The sequence below is a fragment of the Pangasianodon hypophthalmus genome, chromosome 22, assembly GCF_027358585.1.
Source record: "Pangasianodon hypophthalmus isolate fPanHyp1 chromosome 22, fPanHyp1.pri, whole genome shotgun sequence".
Lineage (NCBI taxonomy): Eukaryota > Metazoa > Chordata > Actinopteri > Siluriformes > Pangasiidae > Pangasianodon > Pangasianodon hypophthalmus.
In genome coordinates this window covers 19,783,549-19,804,589 of record NC_069731.1, presented here as the reverse complement: position 1 = coordinate 19,804,589, position 21,041 = coordinate 19,783,549, and the positions used below count along the sequence as shown (strand labels likewise).

Sequence of the window (21,041 nt, the reverse complement as noted above, 5' to 3'; positions counted from 1 at the left end):
TACGAATCATAATTATAATCATAATAATGATAGCACTGATTAGAAAAGATTGAGGTCTATTTTATGATATAAATATTATATTTGATGAGAAAGTATGATTGGAAAAGACTCTCACACGGATATTTTGACTGCACTACTAAGGAAGACAGGCTAAATCTTTTTAAATATTTGGATTTCATACCTATCGATAAATCAGCGTCTCCGAATCATATATGTGAATCGGCTCAATGTGTCGGATCGGAAAGATTCGGCTCAAAGAACCGACTCTCTGGCGGACGAGTCATCCCTCCCTGTAAGTGTGTGCTGTGGAAATTAAAGATGGCGCCTTCACACGTCCTCAGATGCTGTCAGCGGGGTCTGGCTTGGATACCAGTCATATTTATAGCTTTAGTCGTGTGTTGGTCGTATTATGCTTACGTTGTGGAGCTGTGTGTGTGTAAGTATTTAATTTTAATCCAACTTTGCTGTGTTTTTGTCAGATAAATAGCGTTAAATCTGATGTTATGTGAAGGAAGGAAGTGGCTGTTTTCTCTCACAACTGCACAGCTAGTTCCTAAAAATCATCTCTCAGGGTGTCTTTTTTTACTCAAACTAAATAGACATTTCAGGATTTTATGATAAAATACGTGTTTGATTATATATCTGGGATAAAAAACCTTTCTCCGACTCTAAACTAGCTAGCGATCTAGCAACACTCATTGATTCCTCGGTTAGTCATCATCATCATCATCATCATCATCAATACAAAAACAGCACAGAAAAAATCATCAAGATTGTTATTAAAGTGTTATTTTGTCTTCGAGATGATTTTCAGCTGATCTGAGATGAGCTTATGCTGTTAGATATCAACACATATATGTATTTTTTAAGTTACAGCACTGCTAGTTAAGAAGCCATGGAAGTTAACTAGCTAACTAACTAGTTAGCAAACAGCCAGGAGGAAGGAGTTTAGCTCTTATCTTATTTACAGAGTCAGCAGGTTTTAAACTTCACTACCTGTTTACTAGCTTACCTGTTGCCAGGTAGATTTCCATCTGCAGTGTTGTTACTGCTATTATTATTATTACACCTCTGTAATTCACACTGCGTCATTTCCTGCTAATAAAACTATAATTACACTATAGTAAAGTACACCTGATGGGCATGTATTAAATGAAATATAAACGACTGTTAATGCTGATTGTTCCTTTTTTTTAATTTGTTTATACATTAACATGCTGTGATGTAAATTAAAGGTGCAGTCTTGGATTATTTTTCTCTTTACTTTTACAAATAACTTAGAAGAAATGTAGAACATGGTTTTTAAAAAAACAAAACAAAAAACAATGCATTAAGCTCCGTACAGTGCGTGTAAAATGGCTGGGAAAACCCGTCTGGAAAACTGATTTCCGGTCCGGAACGCTTGTTTATGTTTGGATACGCCTCCTGTCCGTCATTTTACAGACGCTAAACTCTATAGGCTGCTGCAGATCCTGTGGGCAGAACTTTGTGTACATGGGCGGGAGTATTTTATTTATTTGTTTACTGTTACTGATTTATTTATTTATTTACTTATTTACTGTTTTCTGAGATCATCTTTTTATTAAGACATTTGTTTTGGGTTTTTTTTAAATAATGAAACATAATGAATCCGCTGAAAGCAGGTGATGTGATGTTAAAAAAGTTTTGTATTTAATTTTTAGAATGTAAACATTTATACAGATTTAAATCTATTTTTATGAAATGTATTTAATTTTTCTATGAGGAAAAAAATGCTTTTTTAAAAAAATATAAAAACATAGCAGTCCTGGAGTGTTACATATCGTACACATCTCGAAATATTTTTGCGAATCGTGATGATATTTTTGTCCTATCGCCCCACCGCTGAAACATTAGATATTTTTTAAGTTATGATTTTATAAAAACAAACCGCATAGCGAGGAAAAGAAGGAAAAATGGATCACGAATGAAATGGAAATCATCGTGGTCTGTGTTTAATCCAGACAATAATGTGTAAATGTGTTTTGCATTTCGGAATATCGATGATGTATCGTATATCGTCGTATCGGAATATCGATGATGTACCGTATATCGTCGTATCGGAATATCGATGATGTACCGTATATCGTCGTATCGGAATATCGATGATGTATCGTATATCGTCGTATCGGAATATCGATGGTGTATCGTATATCGTCGTATCGGAATATCGATGATGTACCGTATATCGTCGTATCGGAATATCGATGATGTACCGTATATCGTCGTATCGGAATATCGATGATGTATCGTATATCGTCGTATCGGAATATCGATGATGTATCGTATATCGTCGTATCGTCCAGTCATACAAGCGCAAGAAGAATTCCTTCAATATTCGAGAGCTGAAGAAATGCCAGATTTGAGTCCTGCGTTAAAGAGACGTATATAACTCAACCCGTGTGTCTGATGATCGATTTCTTTTCCTCTTTTCCACAGTCACAGTGCCGAGTCTCGGAGAAAAAGGTGAGTGATCTTTCTGCGTTTCATTTCTGATGATTAAAGTGGAGAGAAATGTCTGACTCATTATATCTGTGTGTTAAATGAGACGAGTCGGATTTGTTGTTGTTGCTGTGTGTGTGTGTGTGTGTGTGTGTGTGTGTGTCTCGGCTCCTGTTCGTGCGGATCCGAGTTTCCGACTCGTCAGTGATGGATTGTTCCGTTCCTGATGCATCTGCAACTCTTTTTTTTTTTTTTTTTTTTTTTTTTTTTTTGCTCCTCACAGTTATCTACTTGGTCATTTTTCACCTCTCCTTCATCTTGTTCGTTTGGTCTTATTGGAAGACCATCTTCACGAAACCAACGAATCCAACCAAAGAGGTAAGAGAAATTAAATAATAAAGCTGATGGTGATGCCAGTTTTCTATGAAGAAGCATGTAGGCCTAGAAAAATGAAAAAGAGCTATATACAGGATTTAGAGCCAGCCTTTTCCTGCTCACTGACCAATCCCCATCATTCCCAATAACATTCTGACCAATCCCCATCATTCCCAATAACATTCTGACCAATCCCCATCATTCCCAATAACATTCTGACCAATCCCCATCATTCCCAATAACATTCTGACCAATCCCGATCATTCCCTATAACATTCTGACCAATCCCGATCATTCCCAGTAACATTCTGACCAATCCCCATCATTCCCAATAACATTCTGACCAATCCCCATCATTCCCGATAACATTCTGACCAATCCCCATCATTCCCGATAACATTCTGACCAATCCCGATCATTCCCTGTAACATTCTGACCAATCCCCATCATTCCCAATAACATTCTGACCAATCCCCATCATTCCCTGTAACATTCTGACCAATCCCCATCATTCCCTGTAACATTCTGACCAATCCTGATCATTCCCTGTAACATTCTGACCAATCCCCATCATTCTCAATAATATTCTGACCAATCCCGATCATTCCCAATAACATTCTGACCAATCCTGATCATTCCCTGTAACATTCTGACCAATCCCCATCATTCTCAATAATATTCTGACCAATCCCGCTTGCGCTTGATGAAATTTTTACCAATTCCACTCATTCCTGATTATATTCTGACTAATCCTCCTCATTCTCAGAGAAATTCTGATCAAATTCTCACACTATGTGGTATAAATGTCCGTGTCCGTGTCCATGTGTGTGTCCGTGTCCATGTGTGTGTCCGTGTCCATGTGTGTGTCCCTGTCCCTGTGTGTGCGTGTGTGTGTCCGTGTGTGTGTCCCTGTCCCTGTGTGTGTGTGTATCCGTGTCCCTGTGTCCGTGTGTGTGTGTGTGTGTGTGTATCAGTTCTGTTTACCCAAAGCTGAGAAGGAGCTTTATGAGAAAGAAGAGCGTCCCGAGACGCAGCAGGAGATCCTGAAGCGAGTGGCGAGCAGTCTGCCGCTCTACACACGCACCGGCGCTGGAGGTGAGCGAATCTCCGTCACAGTCCTGAGCGATCGAATCAAAATGAGACTGAAAGACAATAATAATAATAATAATAATAATAATAATAATAATAATAACAATAATAATTGATTGATTAATCTCTCTGTATAGCCATCCGCTACTGTGACCGCTGCCAGGTCATCAAACCCGACCGGTGCCACCACTGCTCCGCGTGTGACATGTGAGTCAAAGCCACGACTCTGCAGATGCCTCACAACGTTAAAAAAATATATAGTAGACTTTATAATATTTTAAATATAATACACTGGATTAGATTAATTTTAGAATATTAAACAGATTTAAAATGCACTGTATCTGTATAAACGGATAAAAATATGATGTGTCATATATGTGAGGAATAAAACACTTTGGGACATGTTGTTACAGGAAAATAATCACCTTTGGGGTTGATAATTAATAAGCAACATTGGGGTTGAGTAGAGGTGTAACGATACACTCCGGTCACGATTCGATTCGATTCACGATACTGGCTTCACGATTCGATACGATTCGATTCTCAGAATATTTTCAACAAGATTTAAAGAAAGAAAAATGATGACTGGAAAGACTCCTTTTTTATTTTTGAATTACAAACAGTGCAAAACAATGTACATTTTTGTCTGTGTAAAACTTAAGAAATCAAAAATTGCTGCAAACTGAGGTTTAATTTCATAAACAAATTGTACTATAGGTTAACCGTGTCTTAAAAATAAATAAATACGTTCATAAATTGTCCTAAAATTTTTGATTGAATAAACACAAAGTCACTGACTCGGGCGAAATGATCGACTGGAACATAATGAGCTCCATAACAGCATCCGAGGCGTCATTTTAACTGGAAATAGAGCTCCAAAGTCGGCTAAAATGGCCGCACGTGCTGTTTTTTAACCTGCTTGTTTGTTTTTGGGGTTTGTTGTAGTGACGCTCAGCTTTAAAAGCATAAGCATAGGTGAAATAAATGTGACTAACAGCAGAAATGCAACGTATAAAAATTATTTTTTTAAATTGTTCATGATGTTTAAGAATGAAAATGTCATGTAACGTGTAACAGGTGCGTGTTGAAGATGGATCATCACTGCCCGTGGTGAGTGAACTCAGCTCTCGTTTCTAAAGCAGCTCTTGCGCTTTGTGTCTGTTTCTCAACACTACAGTTTCGTCTTTTTCTTCATGACAGGGTGAACAACTGTGTCGGTTTCTCCAATTACAAGTTCTTCATCCTGTTCCTGGCCTACTCGCTGCTGTACTGCCTGTTCATCGCTGCCACCGTGCTGCAGTACTTCATCAAGTTCTGGACAGTGAGTAATCATGTCGGGACTGCTCCTTTTTTTTTTTTTTAGATTGGATTAATAAAAAAAAAAACTCTGCACCACCCGCCTTTGCAGTGCGCCTGAGGAGGTGGGGAGATATGACAAAAATATCATATCGTGATTCTCAAGAACATTTCTGCGATACACGATATGTATCAGGCTGTAGCAGCACAGATTTTTGCCAACAATTTCAGATTTCACTCTCAATGAAATTCTGACCAATCCCGATCATTCACAGTAACATTCTGACCAATCCCCATCATTCCCAATAACATTCTGACCAATCCCGACCATTCACAGTAACATTCTGACCAATCCCCATCATTCCCAATAACATTCTGACCAATCCCGACCATTCACAGTAACATTCTGACCAATCCCCATCATTCCCAATAACATTCTGACCAATCCCCATCATTCCCAATAACATTCTGACCAATCCCCATCATTCCCAGTAACATTCTGACCAATCCCCATCATTCCCAATAACATTCCCACCAATCCCCATCATTCCCAGTAACATTCTGACCAATCCCCATCATTCCCAGTAACATTCTGACCAATCCCCATCATTCCCAATAACATTCTGACCAATCCCCATCATTCCCAATAACATTCTGACCAATCCCCATCATTCCCAATAACATTCTGACCAATCCCCATCATTCCCAATAACATTCCCACCAATCCCCATCATTCCCAATAACATTCTGACCAATCCCCATCATTCCCAGTAACATTCTGACCAATCCCCATCATTCCCAATAACATTCTGACCAATCCCCATCATTCCCAATAACATTCCCACCAATCCCCATCATTCCCAATAACATTCTGACCAATCCCCATCATTCCCAATAACATTCTGACCAATCCCCATCATTCCCAGTAACATTCTGACCAATCCCGCTTACGCTTGATGAAATTTTTACCAATTCCACTCATTCCTGATTATAGTCTGACTAATCCTCCTCATTCTCAGATAAATCCTTTTATTTTTAAATTCATGTATTGATTTCAAATACATGCATTAAAAAAAAAAAAAAATTTAATGGCAGGTTTTACACTACATAAATTCATTTAAAAAATCTTTTTTTTATAATAAATAAATATAATAAGATAAATATATTTTTAACAATCGATTTTAAATCAGCTTCTTGCTTCCAATCAGTTTGTAATATTTTTTTTATATTATAAAGAACATTTTGTGACGTAAAGACACATCACGATATCGATATTACATCGTCATATCGCCGCGTTGTGCTTTGCTCTCGTCCTCGTGTCTAACACTCTGTCTCTGTTTGCACTAAGCTTTGCCGGAGGAAATCGGCAGAGAATTGTCCGAAGGTAATCCTCGGTGTTAGTGTTGATTGTTGGTTATTGTGTCCGAGCCGGCATGGGAAATAAAAATAAATCATAAAAAAACACTTCATTATGCTTCATTTTCTTTATTCGCTGATTGTCTGCTTGTTGTTTGTTGTCCATTAGAGTTGCATGATTAATCGTGTGTTTGTGTAAACTCAAGTATTTTCCTGCGTTACATTCAGTTCTGTCTCTCCACCTTTGTTTGTTTGTTTGTTTATTTATTTGTTTGTTTGTTTTCACCCCGAATGTCCCAAATGTGACTTTATTGAGATAAAAAGTCTACATTACAGCCCCATGGAAGACGTGTGGGATTCTGTCTTGCTGTGTTTCCAGGGCTTAGATAAATTTTATTTACTTATTTATTTTTTTAAATGGCAAAACACCGCTTTTTCTTTTCCGGTACCAACGCTGGAACGTCGCGTCTCAGCCGAAGCCGATACCCGTCCGGTATTTGTTTTCTTATAAAATACTAGCTTTAAAATGTTTTCTTTACCTGAAGCGCTTTATAGTTAAACTCTCTGACATGAAAATCACTTGCGTAATTTACGTAAATATAATAAAGTATAAATATAATAAAATCCTAACAAAACAAAAATCGTCAAAACTCTCTGTCTATGTAAAAATCTCCAGTTCCAAAAATACATTTCTTTCCCAAATCCAATTCCAGGATTCTCCGTTTCTTACAGGATCCGATATCCGATATGTTCTTCTCCAAAATCCGATCAACTGTTCCACTGCTGGTATCGGCCCGGTACTGATGCTGGTACTGGTACTGAAACTGATACTGGTACTGATAGTATTACCAATACCAATTCTGATACCAATACCGAAACCGATACTGCTGCTGAAACTGGTACTGGTACTGATACCGATACTGGTACTGATACCGATACTGGTACCGATACTGATACTGGTACCGATACTGGTACTGATACTGGTACCGATACTGGTACTGATACTGATACTGGTACTGATACTGATACCGATACCGGTACTGATACCGATACTGGTACTGATACTGGTACTGATACTATTACCAATACCAATTCTGATACCGATACCGAAACTGATACTGCTACTGAAACTGATACAGATACAGATACTGGTACTGGTACTGATACTGATACTGGTACTGGTACTGGTACTGATACTGATACTGATACTGGTACTGATACTGATACTATTACCAATACCAATTCTGATACCGATACCAAAACTGATACTGCTACTGATACTGATACTGATACAGATACTGTACTGATACTGGTACTGGTACTGATACTGGTAAAGATACTGGTACTGGTACTGATACTGGTACTGGTACTGGTACTGATACTATTACCAATACCAATTCTGATACCGATACCGAAACTGATACTGCTACTGATACTGATACAGATACTGTACTGATACTGGTACTGGTACTGGTACTGATACTGGTACTGATACTGGTACTGATACTGATACTGGTACTGGTACTGATACTATTACCAGTACCAATTCTGATACCGATACCGAAACTGATACTGCTACTGAAACTGATACAGATACTGTACTGATACTGGTACTGGTACTGATACTGGTAAAGATACTGGTACTGGTACTGATACTGGTACTGGTACTGGTACTGATACTATTACCAATACCAATTCTGATACCGATACCGAAACTGATACTGCTACTGATACTGATACAGATACTGTACTGATACTGGTACTGGTACTGGTACTGATACTGGTACTGATACTGGTACTGATACTGATACTGGTACTGGTACTGATACTATTACCAGTACCAATTCTGATACCGATACCGAAACTGATACTGCTACTGAAACTGATACAGATACTGATACTGGTACTGATACTGATATTGGGAATCAGATCTCTGCTTATAGGCCTAGTAATGCTGAAAACAAAAAAAAATATATATATATATATATATATATATACATATATACACACACACACACACACACACACACAAAAATAACTTATACATTAATTTTTATGCAGTAAGCAGCTGCACTTATTGCCTTATTTTACTGTTTTCGTTTTCGTTCTTTGCACAGTAATTCTCCTAAATTTTTTTTTATGAAAGTTCTTGGCCAAAACAAAACTTAATATAATGATTCATATAATAAACATTTTTGATTGAACAACACTTTTTAAAATCTCGAAGTGCTTTACGTATGAAACAGAAACAAAGCGATGCGACAGTATGATATCTTTATCGTGATAAATTACGCAACGCTGCACGAACTCAGAGCAGCTGATCCGATAAAGTTTTCTATTGTTTTGAATCTTTACAGCCTTTTTTTAATTTTATTCTTAATATTGATAAATTTTAATGACACACATTTTTATAAATGTTTTTCCCCCTAATTATCAGTTAATATATTAACTTTCCAGATTGTACTTTGTCTTCATTTATTGCATCTCGTTATTATTGTGTGTTTTTTGTGGATATCGTGCAGCCCTGTGACTCGAGTGTTTCCTCCTCGTCGATGTTGCCCTCGTGTCTTACTCTCTCTCTCTCTCTCTCTCTCTCTCTCTCTCTCTCTCTCCTCTCAGAGTGAGCTGCCCGACTCTCAGGCCAAATTCCACGTGTTGTTTCTCTTTTTTGTGGCGGCCATGTTCTGCATCAGCATCCTCTCGCTCTTCACTTACCACCTGTGGCTTGTAGGAAAGAACAGATCTACGATAGGTAACGCACTCGCACCGTCTCCACCTCTCTGCGCGTCCTCGGGACTCGAAGGCTGCGTTTGGTTTATACGTGACCCCTTTTCTTTCTTTCGTTCCTTCAGAGGCGTTCCGAGCGCCCGTCTTCAGGAACGGACCGGATAAAAACGGGTTCTCGCTGGGATTCAGCAAGAACATCGCACAGGTGTTCGGAGACCAGAAGAAGTTCTGGCTGCTACCAGTTTTCACCAGGTACACACACTCACACTCACACTCGAGGAATTTCCGTCTTATTTTACCAGGATTATAAACTTTTTTTTTTTTTTTTTTTTTTATGCAGTCAGGGAGACGGACTCACATTTCCAACCCGGCTGGTCGTCTCTGATCCCGAGCAGCCAACAGTAGTCGTACATCCTGATTGCCTGAGCCAAAGGTGTGGTGCAGTTCCACATTTCCACCACACGGTGGCACTGTTACACCAAATACAGGAGACCAATAACAAATGCTTTAAATACTTTAAAATATTCAACCCCGAAACTCCTTCATCAAAGCTGTACAAGTTTCTAAAATGCACAAACATCATTTCTGGAATGTTTTAAACAACTGCTTTGTTTACCAAGTTCGCTTGTGTGTGTGTGTGTGTGTGTGTGTGTGTGTGTGTTTAGCTCCGCCCCCTCGTTTAACCTACATGGTTACTTTACTTGCAATTCGAGTAAAAGCAATAAAATCTCTGTCTTTAATTGAAACCATCTTCAGCCGACTTGCACCAGCAACCAGTTTCTCTTGTCGCTTGTGGGCGTGGCCTGTCCTATATTTTTTTTGTTTGTTTGTTTTATGTTCTGATGAGAAACGGAAGTAGCTACCGTGTATGTGTGTGTGTGTGTGTGTGTGTATCGCTTCTAAAGCCAAGTAGTTAAACACAAATTAAATAACGCACTAATCAGTGTGAAAATTCTGATTACATGCTCAGCTTTGTGCTAGTTTCGTTCTCAGATTAGATTAGCAAAGCGAGTTAACTGTACTAGCTACGTACAAACCAGAGGCACCAAAGAGCTTTATTTTTCTTCGTAATGCTCTGTACACATTTTTATCAGAGGTAGTGTATGACAGGATAAGATTAAAAACTACGGTTATAAGTTTTATGAACAGTGAATCGAACCGCATTGCAGGAGGAGAACTGAAGAAACGTAGGTACGTGCCGTGAGATCGAAGATCCGAAGAATCGCTCGAGACGATCGTTTGTGTAGATTTGTCGCTTCTTTACCTGATTTGAATAGAATTGCGAAATTTTTTCACTGAAAGTAAGGCTCTATGTTGTGAGAATAGTGAGAACGATAAGATCCCTTCCCAAGAATTTATGATTTTTTTTTCGTAATTACACTCAACGTAACCCCTGTGATGAAACTTTCACTTCGTCCGCATAATGCAAGCGATAACGTTAAAAACGATGCTTGCGAAAATCCCTGCGTTCAACAGAATCCGCTTTTTTTCCGACTGACCTCATTTAACACGACGATCAAACACTTACGTACGTTAACGTTAGTTACTTGTTACACTCAAAGAGGATTCGTTAGCGTTTTTGATATAGTTGCATTGACTTTATTAAAGAGCAGCGTGTAAAGTGTGCATGTGAATGATCTAGTTTCCGGTTTAATTCAATTCTCTAAACAAAAATCTCAAATCGTTTTTGTTTTTTTGTTTGTTTTTTTCTCCCCACAGTGTGGAAGGTGAGCAGAGTAGTCCTCTCAGCGAGTCTCAGAAACATCTGCTCAACAACGACGTCCACGATGATCACATCGTCGTAGAGGCTGTAAAGTCTGGTGAGTCGCCGCAGTGCGTTTTGCACGTCCATGCAAGTGTGTGTGTGTGTGTGTTGTTTAAGTGCAGTTGTGGGGGTCTGTGGGAAGGCGTGTCCAGATCACAGCACCTGAGCCAAACTAAATTCAAGGTGTTGCGATTATAATCCGTAGTGTCGCTGTCGTTTACGTGCATTTCGAGTGAAACGTGCAGAAAACTTCGCACTACTAAAGAACTTGATAAATGAAAAATGAAAAATAATCCTAAAACTTTACAGCCTCCTCATGTATTTTTGGTTTCGCTTAAATCATCATTCACAATGCGCGCGTCTTTTCATGAAGGGTGCCAATATTTATGGAGCTGGCTGTATACCCCGTGTGGCATGACGTAACACGCTTGCGTAATTATTTCACACTTCTCTCTCTTCCTTCACAGATGAAAGTGACACCATCACGGTTTCCGTGGCGAGCGAGTCCTAGCCAGGTGAGCATCGTGTCTCTGTGTGTTCGTTGAGGAGGAGGAGGAGGAGGAGGAGGCGGGGCTTGTGAGACGTGATTGACATGCTGTCATCTCTTCGTTTAGGGTTCGTGATCGTTAAAAACTGTGGAGGAGAAACACAGCCATCAAACGTGATGCCTTAAACAACTCCATCACCTCTGCAGCAGCTCCTCGTCTGTGTTCAGCGTTCGGAGAAATTTGCATCCATCAGTTTTTTTTCTTCTTCGTTTCTTCTTTTTTTTCACTGCAGTCACATTTTATCTTCACACCCACTCATGAACTTTGAGTAATGGTGCAATTCTTATAAAACCGTTTGTTGTTTACGAGAAATATTCGCACTACCGCTGTATTGTTAGGGGGTTTCATTTCCCCGGCAGTATCGGATCTGATGTTTACAAAGCGGGGAGTGATCTAAAGAGCTATAGCCATTTCCATCTCCGCTCCATTCCTGCTGCGTTTATTTTAACGTCATCTTACATAGCAGACGTGTTTCAGTTCTACTGCATCTGACCGTTTGTTTGTTTGTTTGTTTGTTTTTTTAAATACTGGTGATCATAGTGCTAATAGTTTTTCTCTCCAAGATAACAGTTTGTTGTATTTGAGGTCACAGGATCGCACATTTGCACGTTGAAATTCCGGTTAGCAAACATTTAAATGAAATTATTATTAATACATATATTATAACTCTCACCCATCAAAAACAAACCGTTACGTCACAATATCAAATAACGTACTTCCGGGTGGATAACGGCGGTGACGCTGCACTAAGAGTGTTAAACGATTTATTTCAACAATATATTGAAAAAAAAAGAACAACGTTTTCATTTAACTTTTGATTAAATATCGAAATACGCAGATATCCTGCGTGTCTAAATATTGACAGAACTAGACGCTCCTAACCAAAAGCAGTTTTGGTTCAAGTTGGATGTTAAAGTTCATTAATTATAAATGATTTCTCCAATGCTGGAACTTTACGATTATCAGGATCACGTGTGTGTAGAATCGATATTTTACGTCTCATTTTAAATGATTTAAAACAGTATTGATTATGTTCTTGGAGTATTGATTATTATTTTTTAATCATCATCATCATAATGTAGATTAACAGGAGCCATTTTAGAAAAGTGAAACGTTTCGGAACGATGGAATAAAGCGGAACAGGGACGTGTCGTCTTTAAGGGGTTACGTGGTCAGATCATGTGGAGAGTGTCCGATTTAAAAACCAGTTTTTCTGCACAGAGTGAACAAGACGTACAAAACTAGCGAGGGAAAATAAATCCTGATGACAGACAGGAGTTAAAAGGTAGAAAACAGAAAGAACGCTGAACTGAATGTGTTGAGGAATGTCGCAAACACAGCAATGTTTTCTCATCTGTTCGTATTTACGAGTCATGTGTCATTTGCGAATGAATCGACTCTTTGAGAATGAATCGACTCTTTAGCTGAACACTGAGAGCTGTTTTTTTTTTTGTTTGTTTGTTAGTTTTTTTTTTCCTTGTCATTTTTCTTGGGAGATGTAGACAATGCCATCACTCCTGTAGTGTAATCACGTAATCATCATTTAATCACGGAAACCTCTTTTCCAACATCTGAGTTGTTCGTTAGCATTAATTTGAATCATTTTCAGTAATCACTCTATATCAGTCAGAGTCACGGTGAGGTTTGATATTCTTTACGTTAATTAAATCAAATAAAATTTTCGATTCTTCATCTGAACAGCGCACGAGCATCCTCTTCGGCCATGTTTATATTTAGATCATCGTTTATTCAAAATAAATGTTCTCACAAGTCAGAATTTAGCAACGAATCATTTAGGAGCCGACTCTTACTGAGCCGAGTCAAATGATCTGACTCACTACTGAAAAGATCAGACCTTCCAGCACGAGTATATTTAGCAAACAGGATGTGAGTTTTCCACCCGGAAGTCCCTCCATCCCGCATGTGTACAAAGATTCAGATTTAGTTTAAAGTGTGTTTACAGTATCACAAAGTGCATAGATGAGGGATATAAATGTTTTTTTTTGCATTAGGGCTGTTAACAATTCGAATATGTTTTTTTAATTTTTATAATATTTAAGCCTTTCAGGACAAAACAGAGCAACACATGTTTTACTTTTAGACGTATAAAGTGTAAAAATCTTTCCAAAAATTTTTTTAGGTAAATGACCCTTGTGTTGTGTTGCTTAATTACCTAAAACATGACCCAGTATTTGTGTAAACATCCGATTTGCTAATTACCCACAGGAACTTACTTCAGTCGCTCTTTCTATGGCTGAGTATCAGATGGTGATCTGTTTGGATGTACAGTCTCCTCCGTTTTTGCTTTTAAAAAAAACAAAACAATGAATATGAGACGACAGATCAGAATTTCATCTTTCATTTTCTGATATTTACATCTAGAGATCTTAAAAAGCTTAGAATATGGCACCTTTGGTGGAAGACCACCCAATGTTTTGGTGAGCAAAAGTATTGGAACAGATAGACTTAATTATATATATTAATAGTTAATTAAAGAAAATAACACTTGATATTTGGTTGCATGTCTCTTGCTTGCAATAACTGCATCAAGCTGGTGATCCACTGACATCACCAAACTGTTGCATTCTTCTTTTGTGAAGCTTTTCCAGGCTTGTAGCGCAGCTTCTTTCAGCTGTTGTTAGTTTTGAGGGGTTTCTCTCTTCAGTCTCCTCTTCAGGAGGTGAAATGCTGCTCAGTTGGATTAAGGTCTGGTGATGGACTTGCCCAGTCTAAAACCTTCCACTTTTTCCCCTGATGAAGTGCTTTGTTGTGTTGACAGTGTGTTTTGGGTCGTTGTCTTGCTGCATGATTAAGTTCCTCCCTATTAGATTGGATGCATTTCTCTGTAAAGTGTCAGACATGTTAATGTTTCTGTAGACTTCTGAATTCATTCTGTTGCTACCATCATGAGCTCCATCATCAGTAAAGATTAGTGAGCCTGTTCCAGAAGCAGCCATGCAAGCCCAAGCCATGACACTACCTCCACCATGCTTCACCCATGAGCTCATATGTTCTGGATCATGAGCAGATCCTTTCTTTCTCCAGACTTTGGCCTTTCCATCACTTTGGTAGAGGTTAATCTTCGTTACAGAACTGATGTTTTTGGGTTTTTCTTCACAGCTTTCACAATGTTTCTCTTATCAGCTGCTGTTGTTTTTCTTGGCCGACCTGCTCGATGTCTGGTTGTTTGTACAACTGTGCTTTCTTTCTTTTCCAGGACATTCCAAAATTGTTGTACTGGCTATGCCCAATGCTTGTCCCTCTTTTCACAGCTACAAAATGGTTTGCTTTTCTCCCATAGACAGCTCTCTGGTCTTCATGTTGGTTTATCCTTTTTAGCAACAAATGCAGTCTTCACAGGTGAAACTCAGGGCTCAACCCAAGAGTAGACATTCAGAGCTATTAATTGTTTAAAACAATCAATCTAACAGGACACACCTGGGCAACAAGAAACACCTGTCAGTCACATTCCAATATTTTTGACCACTTGGAAAAATTGGGGTGGTTCAGACAAAAGGTGCCATGTTCTAGGTTGCTTAACACGTCTAGATGTAAATATCAGGAAATAAAAACTGTAATTCTGATCTATCATCTCATATTCATCTTCTGATCTCAAACCCAAATGTCTTCAGTGTGTAACAAAAACAAATGAATTGGCCTTGCTGTTCCAATACTTTCGGAGGGGCTGTGTGTAGTGCACTACGTAGGGTCTATAACACCTTAATTATACCCTATGTAGTGAGCATATATAGTGAACAGAAAGTCTGCACGATTTTCATTGCTTAGGAAAGCGACAGTTTTTACCTTCTGTGGTTTGTGATGAACAGAGTGTAGCTGCTGCTAATGTTCGCTCATTAATATTTACTATACACTCATTAATATTCGCATGCATTTCAATACTAAATCTTTTCAATACAATTGCACTTTTTAACTGAATTAAATAGCAGCCCTAGCTCACAAAAATCTTTATTATTAATAGCACAGGTGATGTGTTTAGAGCTCACTCTCATCAGAGAAGCTTCTTAAAAGTCTTAAAACTGGAATCAGAACGTTTCTTAGACATTTTTTTGTCGTCTTTTCACAATAATTTCCATTTAAATAGAATCAAATCCGTCTCCTTATTCTACGACTCTTATCTGCTTTAATAATGATCTTCAATAAACGTAAATAAAATCGATGTATAAATTAATGTAAATAAATTCTGTACCAACCAAAATGTTAAATTTATAAATAACAAGGCGTTGTGTAAGAGATTCCACGTTTATGCATATTCATTATTCATAAGCTGGTTGTCTTATGAAAAGATTTGTTTATATATATTTAGCTACTTTGTGTTTAGTTGTACAGTGGAGTGCAAAAGTTTACACACCCCTGCTCTGAAGTGTGTCTTGGATAATTTTGTTTGTTTATCTGTTTACCGGTGTTTTATTTTTTGTCATGTTTTTGTGTCTGCTTTTCATACATGTTTAAAATATTTTCTCTATCTCCAACTTTTTCCAGACTTCCACGGAATCGTAACTGATCTCAGAACTCATCTGATTATGAGTTTGAGCTTGTCTGGACTTTTCCTGACTCCACAAAGTGAAAATTCACGTCTTTTTTTTAAATTTTATTTTATAAATAGCATTAAAAGGATAGACGTTTTTACATCACACACTTACTAACAAGAACAAACCCAGACGAGAACATGGGATTGCACTTGTAATTCATTTTCCACCATTTTGTGATGACAGTAAAATTGAGTGAAACATAATTATCACGAATGTAAACTTCTGGGTTACATTTTGTTCGTAAGGCGACGATTCGATATGTGACGATACCACTGAGTCTACGATACAATACGATTCGATTCGATTTAGTCACCTCTGATCGAAACTGCTGGAGGAAGAAGCTAACCTGTTAAATTATTCACACATAAGCTTAAAAATACGAATTAATTTTTTAACCCCGTGTGTAATATTTCCTTTTTTTAATCATTTAAGATAGTTGCTTTGATTCAATTCAATCATTGCCTTTTAAATCGATGCATCAATCCAAATCTTTGATCGTTACACCTGTATGAAGGTGATTTACTGAAAGAAAAAAAAAAGTTGTTTGATAAAGCTTTTAGAATTAAAACATAAAAAAGGACGTGACTAACTTACTGAGGCTCATGCAAATAAAAATAATTACAGAATGTCGACAGGGACACAAACTTCTGATCATGCTAGTAAATATTCTTCCTGATGATCTGTCAGTTGCTGTAATATTTAATTCTCAAGTCATTTTTTTTTTGTAAAAATATTGGGTTTTTTTTCACCCAGGAAGCGAGGGGGATGCTAACTTTTGCACTCAACTGTACAGATCAGGCTCGTTCATTTAATATCTGACCTTGGTCATTTAAGGCTGCTGTGTTTTTGCCAAATAAAGGGCTGAATATCGGAGCTCAGAGTGTTTACAGCAGGAACGTTCCTCTGTGTGCTCACACTCAAGCCCACAAACACCAAGGACACCAAATCCTTTTTTTAATTTATTTATTTCACTCTTCTGTTGTCAGGATCAGTGCTGTCCGTCGTTCCTCTGCTGGTGCTCGCTGTATTTTTTTCCTCACCGTCTGGTCAGGTGTTTAATCTATAAATTGTTGTTGAATAATTATTATTCCAGTGTTCTTCAATATCCAAAGTGCAACCGTGTGTGTGTTTGGAAGGTGTGTGTGTGTGTGTGTGTGTGTTTTATGGTGATCAGTGTCAGGTTTTTAATCCAGATCAGTACGATATGTCGAGGCGTGCGTCAGGAAGCTCGCCGGAGAAATAAAGAACGTGTTAAATAACAGAAACCTGCGTTCACGCTAGCAAGCGACGTTTATTTTCTGCGTACGTTTGCGACACGGAGCCACGATTTCCTCAATTCTATGCAAATTAGGTAAACGACAAATCCAAATGATCAGCTTGAAGGATTCCTCGGACCGATCCTATGGCACGTGTCGTCCGACGTTTCTTCAGTTTCCCGCTCACTACTTTAGTTTCCTACCCGCGATTATTTCCTCAGAAAAAAAAAAAAAAATGTGAAAAAGTGGTTTTATCTTATCGTGTCGTATAAAATGTGTGTAGAGACCGTCGGTGCCTCAGTTCGCTTGATTTGCTAAGCTGATCTGAGAGCGAAGCCAGGCGTGTAACACGTTAATCACATGATCGATTTTCACACTAATTAGTGCGTTATTTAATTTGTGTTTAACTTGTTACCTTTAGAAGCGATATATATATATATATATCTATATATATATATATATATATCAACTGCATTTCTCATCAATATGTAGGAAACACAGGACAGGACAGGCCACGCCCACCAGCGACAACCGACAAGTGAGCGATTCGTCACGCGGTAGTCTGAACGTACGGTGAAAGAGTACAAACCGAAAAACAGTAGAGTGTGTGATTAAAACCCAGTTACGCACACGCCTCTATCTCAGAACGCACAAGGCAGTGACTGATGCAGAGATTTGTGAGCTCAGAATGTTTAGAAACACTAAACTGATGTATTTTTCTATGAATCCAAATATAAAGATAAATAATTCGAGGCTATATGATATAGATATGTGTAGAGATATAGTTATGATTTTTTTTTTTTCTTTTCCAGTGGCATTGTTTTCTCTTCTCGTGAGGCCAATCTCATACCACTTCATCTGATTGCAGTTTTTTTTTTTCCTGTTAAACGCTGCCGTGAATTTGTTCTAAAATTAGCAACATTTAAATCAGGTCTTTGCTTTGTGCATTTTGCTTTTTTTCCTTCATTTCTACACCTTGCTTCCTCCTTCAATCGCAGCACTGATTATTTTATTTATTTAATGTTCGATAAACCAGTTTTCTTCCTTTCACACCTTTATAAGCCATACTGAATTCTCAATTCTGAAGTTTTCAGACTCTTACTTTGGACCATTTTTTATTTACTTTTTAAAAAAAAAAAAAAAAGGAAAAAATCCTATAAGGTTTTATGGCATGTAGAGTAGCTTATATTTGTACCCTGCTGATTTTTTTTTTTTTTTTTTTTTTTTTTTGTCAAATATGTTTCAGGATTTACAGAAAATATTGAAAATACTGTAAAATGTTGATCTCATGTCTATTTTTCTTGTCTGATTAATTTGAATCTTGATATTTTGTGAATGAAGTACTTGCTTATTATGTGAACCTGACTAAAAATAAACGTGCTTTTATAGAAAAAGTACATATTTCTTTCTCTCTCTCTCTGTGTGTGTGTGTGTGTGTGTGTGTGTGTGTGTGTGTGTGTGTGTGTGTGTGTGAGACCCTGAACTCTGTTCAGCTCACTGACACTCAGGCCATTGAACTCATCTTACACATCAGAAGTGAGGAATGTCAAATAAACTCTTACTTCCACCCTCCTGTGGGTTTTTATTTATTTTATCAGGTCATCAGAGCCAAATGTGCGGAAAAGTCCCTAAAGTTCGGCTTTAATGAAGCTTTCGCTGACATTAATCAGTGTGTGTTTAACACAAATGATGACGTGTGTGGAGTTTCAGCTGCTTTCCTTATTGCGCAACTTCATTTCAAATGTTTTTTCATAGGCTTAAAGATGTACTTTTTTTTTTACACTATTTTTATTTTATTTTTAGTGCGTGTTACTTTCTAGTTTTAAACTGATTTTTACAGTTTTATATTTTTAGTTTTTTTTTTTAAATTATAGTTATATACTGTTTATAGTTTAATTTCTGATTCAACTGGTTCATAATTTATTTTTATTAATATTGAATTTTTTAACTGCACATTGTGTGATATCTTCCTAAACGTATCGAACGTGTCATCGGTGTCATTAATAAACTTTTTACTTAAAGTCAGTACTTTATCTGGTTACAGCGCAATAATGATATTATTATTTATAATTATTTAATATTATTTAACAAACTCAAGCCATGATTTTTTATTTTATTTCTTTATTTCTAGTTTGTTCTGGAGCCATTTTTAGTTGTTGGGGTTTTTCTTTAGTTTTTTTATTTTTATTCTAACTCACAACTATGAGCTTATTATTTTATTTATAGCTGTAATCAAATCTGGTGTAATGAGAATGATTGTATAAAACAAAGGCATTTGAGTAAAGGATGATGTTATTATATTAAACGTCATTAAAGCGGTGGGTTTGAGAGCAGAGAAGGTCGTGTAAAGTGAAGTGCACTAAATAAAGAGGTCAGTTTAATCCCCAACATGTAGCTACATGGAAATTTAAAAAAGAAAAAACAGCCCAGATTGAATTATTGTGGTTTTACATGGGAAGATGATGTGTTGCAGAATGATGTCCGGACTTGTTGTGAGGATGGTGTGTCACTGATTCTGATCGTTCAGATTATTCAGATAAATGATTTTCTGGAGCAGAAGACAGTTCAGGCCTAAAGCCGGGATTTGGGCTGCGTTCACACTGACGTACACGATCAATCAGTCAGTCATTTGGCTTTAATACAAAGTCATTTGCATTACATTTGTAATGTTTTATATCAAATGTTTTTCATTCACGTTTGTGTTTTCAACATCAGTAAGTTTTCTCTACACACTGGACTGCGTCCTGAGCCAGAATGTTTACAGTGTCTGAAAACTCTTAATGCTGAAACACATTAAATATGTTTCTGTTCAGATATTTGTGGTGTGTTTAGTGAATCTGGTGCTAATTTGTTGCTCGGTGCTGCTTTATTGTTATTCCTGTGAGAAGTTAGTGGTTGTGTGTCGCTGTGATGTCAGAATGACACACATTACTGATATTGATTGTTATTGATATTGTTATTGATATTGATATTGATATTGTTATAGATATTGATATTGTTACTGATATTGTTATTGGTATTGTTACTGATATTGTTATTGATACTAATATTGATATTGTTATTGTTACTGATATTGTTATTGATATTGATATTGATATTGATATTGTTATTGATATTGTTATTGTTACTGATATCGTTACTGTTACTGATTGTTATTGATATTGATATTGTTACTGATATCGTTATTGGTATTGATATTGTTATTGTTATTGTTATTGATATTGTTATTGTTACTGATATCGTTATTGGTATTGTTATTGTTATTGTTATTGATATTGTTACTGATATCGTTATTGGTATTGATATTGTTATTGTTATTGTTATTGATATTGATATTGTTACTGATATCGTTATTGATATTGTTATTGATATTGTTATTGTTACTGATATTGTTATTGATATTGTTATTGTTATTGTTATTGTTACTGATATCGTTATTGGTATTGATATTGTTATTGTTATTGTTATTGATATTGATATTGTTACTGATATCGTTATTGATATTGTTATTGATATTGTTATTGTTACTGATATCGATATTGATATTGTTATTGATATTGATATTGATATTGATATTGTTATTGATATTGTTATTGTTACTGATATCGATATTGATATT

At 37.0% G+C, this 21,041-nt stretch overlaps 1 protein-coding gene across 2 annotated transcripts; it reads left to right on the top strand.

Moving 5' to 3' along the window:
* The first annotated feature begins 109 nt into the window (after positions 1-109).
* zdhhc20b (zinc finger DHHC-type palmitoyltransferase 20b) lies at positions 110-18,590 on the top strand. Of its 2 annotated transcripts, XM_034298279.2 has the most exons (14): positions 110-436; positions 2,458-2,484; positions 2,744-2,838; positions 3,810-3,930; positions 4,062-4,131; positions 5,002-5,034; positions 5,125-5,245; positions 6,569-6,604; positions 9,196-9,328; positions 9,429-9,555; positions 9,644-9,736; positions 11,023-11,123; positions 11,536-11,583; positions 11,683-18,590. In XM_034298279.2, exons 1-13 carry the CDS (start codon positions 319-321, stop codon positions 11,577-11,579), a joined length of 1,119 nt encoding a protein of 372 aa, XP_034154170.1. In that variant the 5' UTR covers positions 110-318; the 3' UTR covers positions 11,580-11,583; positions 11,683-18,590. The 2 variants fall into 2 exon arrangements, with proteins under 2 accessions (XP_034154170.1, XP_034154171.1); XM_034298280.2 differs by lacking the exon at positions 6,569-6,604 and having other exon boundaries at positions 130-436.
* The last annotated feature ends 2,451 nt before the right edge of the window (positions 18,591-21,041 follow it).

Bases quoted from the DNA above. Each gene is read 5' to 3' on its own strand.
- zdhhc20b (XM_034298279.2), top strand. From the start codon at position 319: ATGGCGCCTTCACACGTCCTCAGATGCTGTCAGCGGGGTCTGGCTTGG. The intron at 9,556-9,643 runs GTACACACACTC...TTTTTTATGCAG, and splicing joins CTGCTACCAGTTTTCACCAG to TCAGGGAGACGGACTCACAT. The intron at 9,737-11,022 runs GTGTGGTGCAGT...TTCTCCCCACAG, and splicing joins CCTGATTGCCTGAGCCAAAG to TGTGGAAGGTGAGCAGAGTA.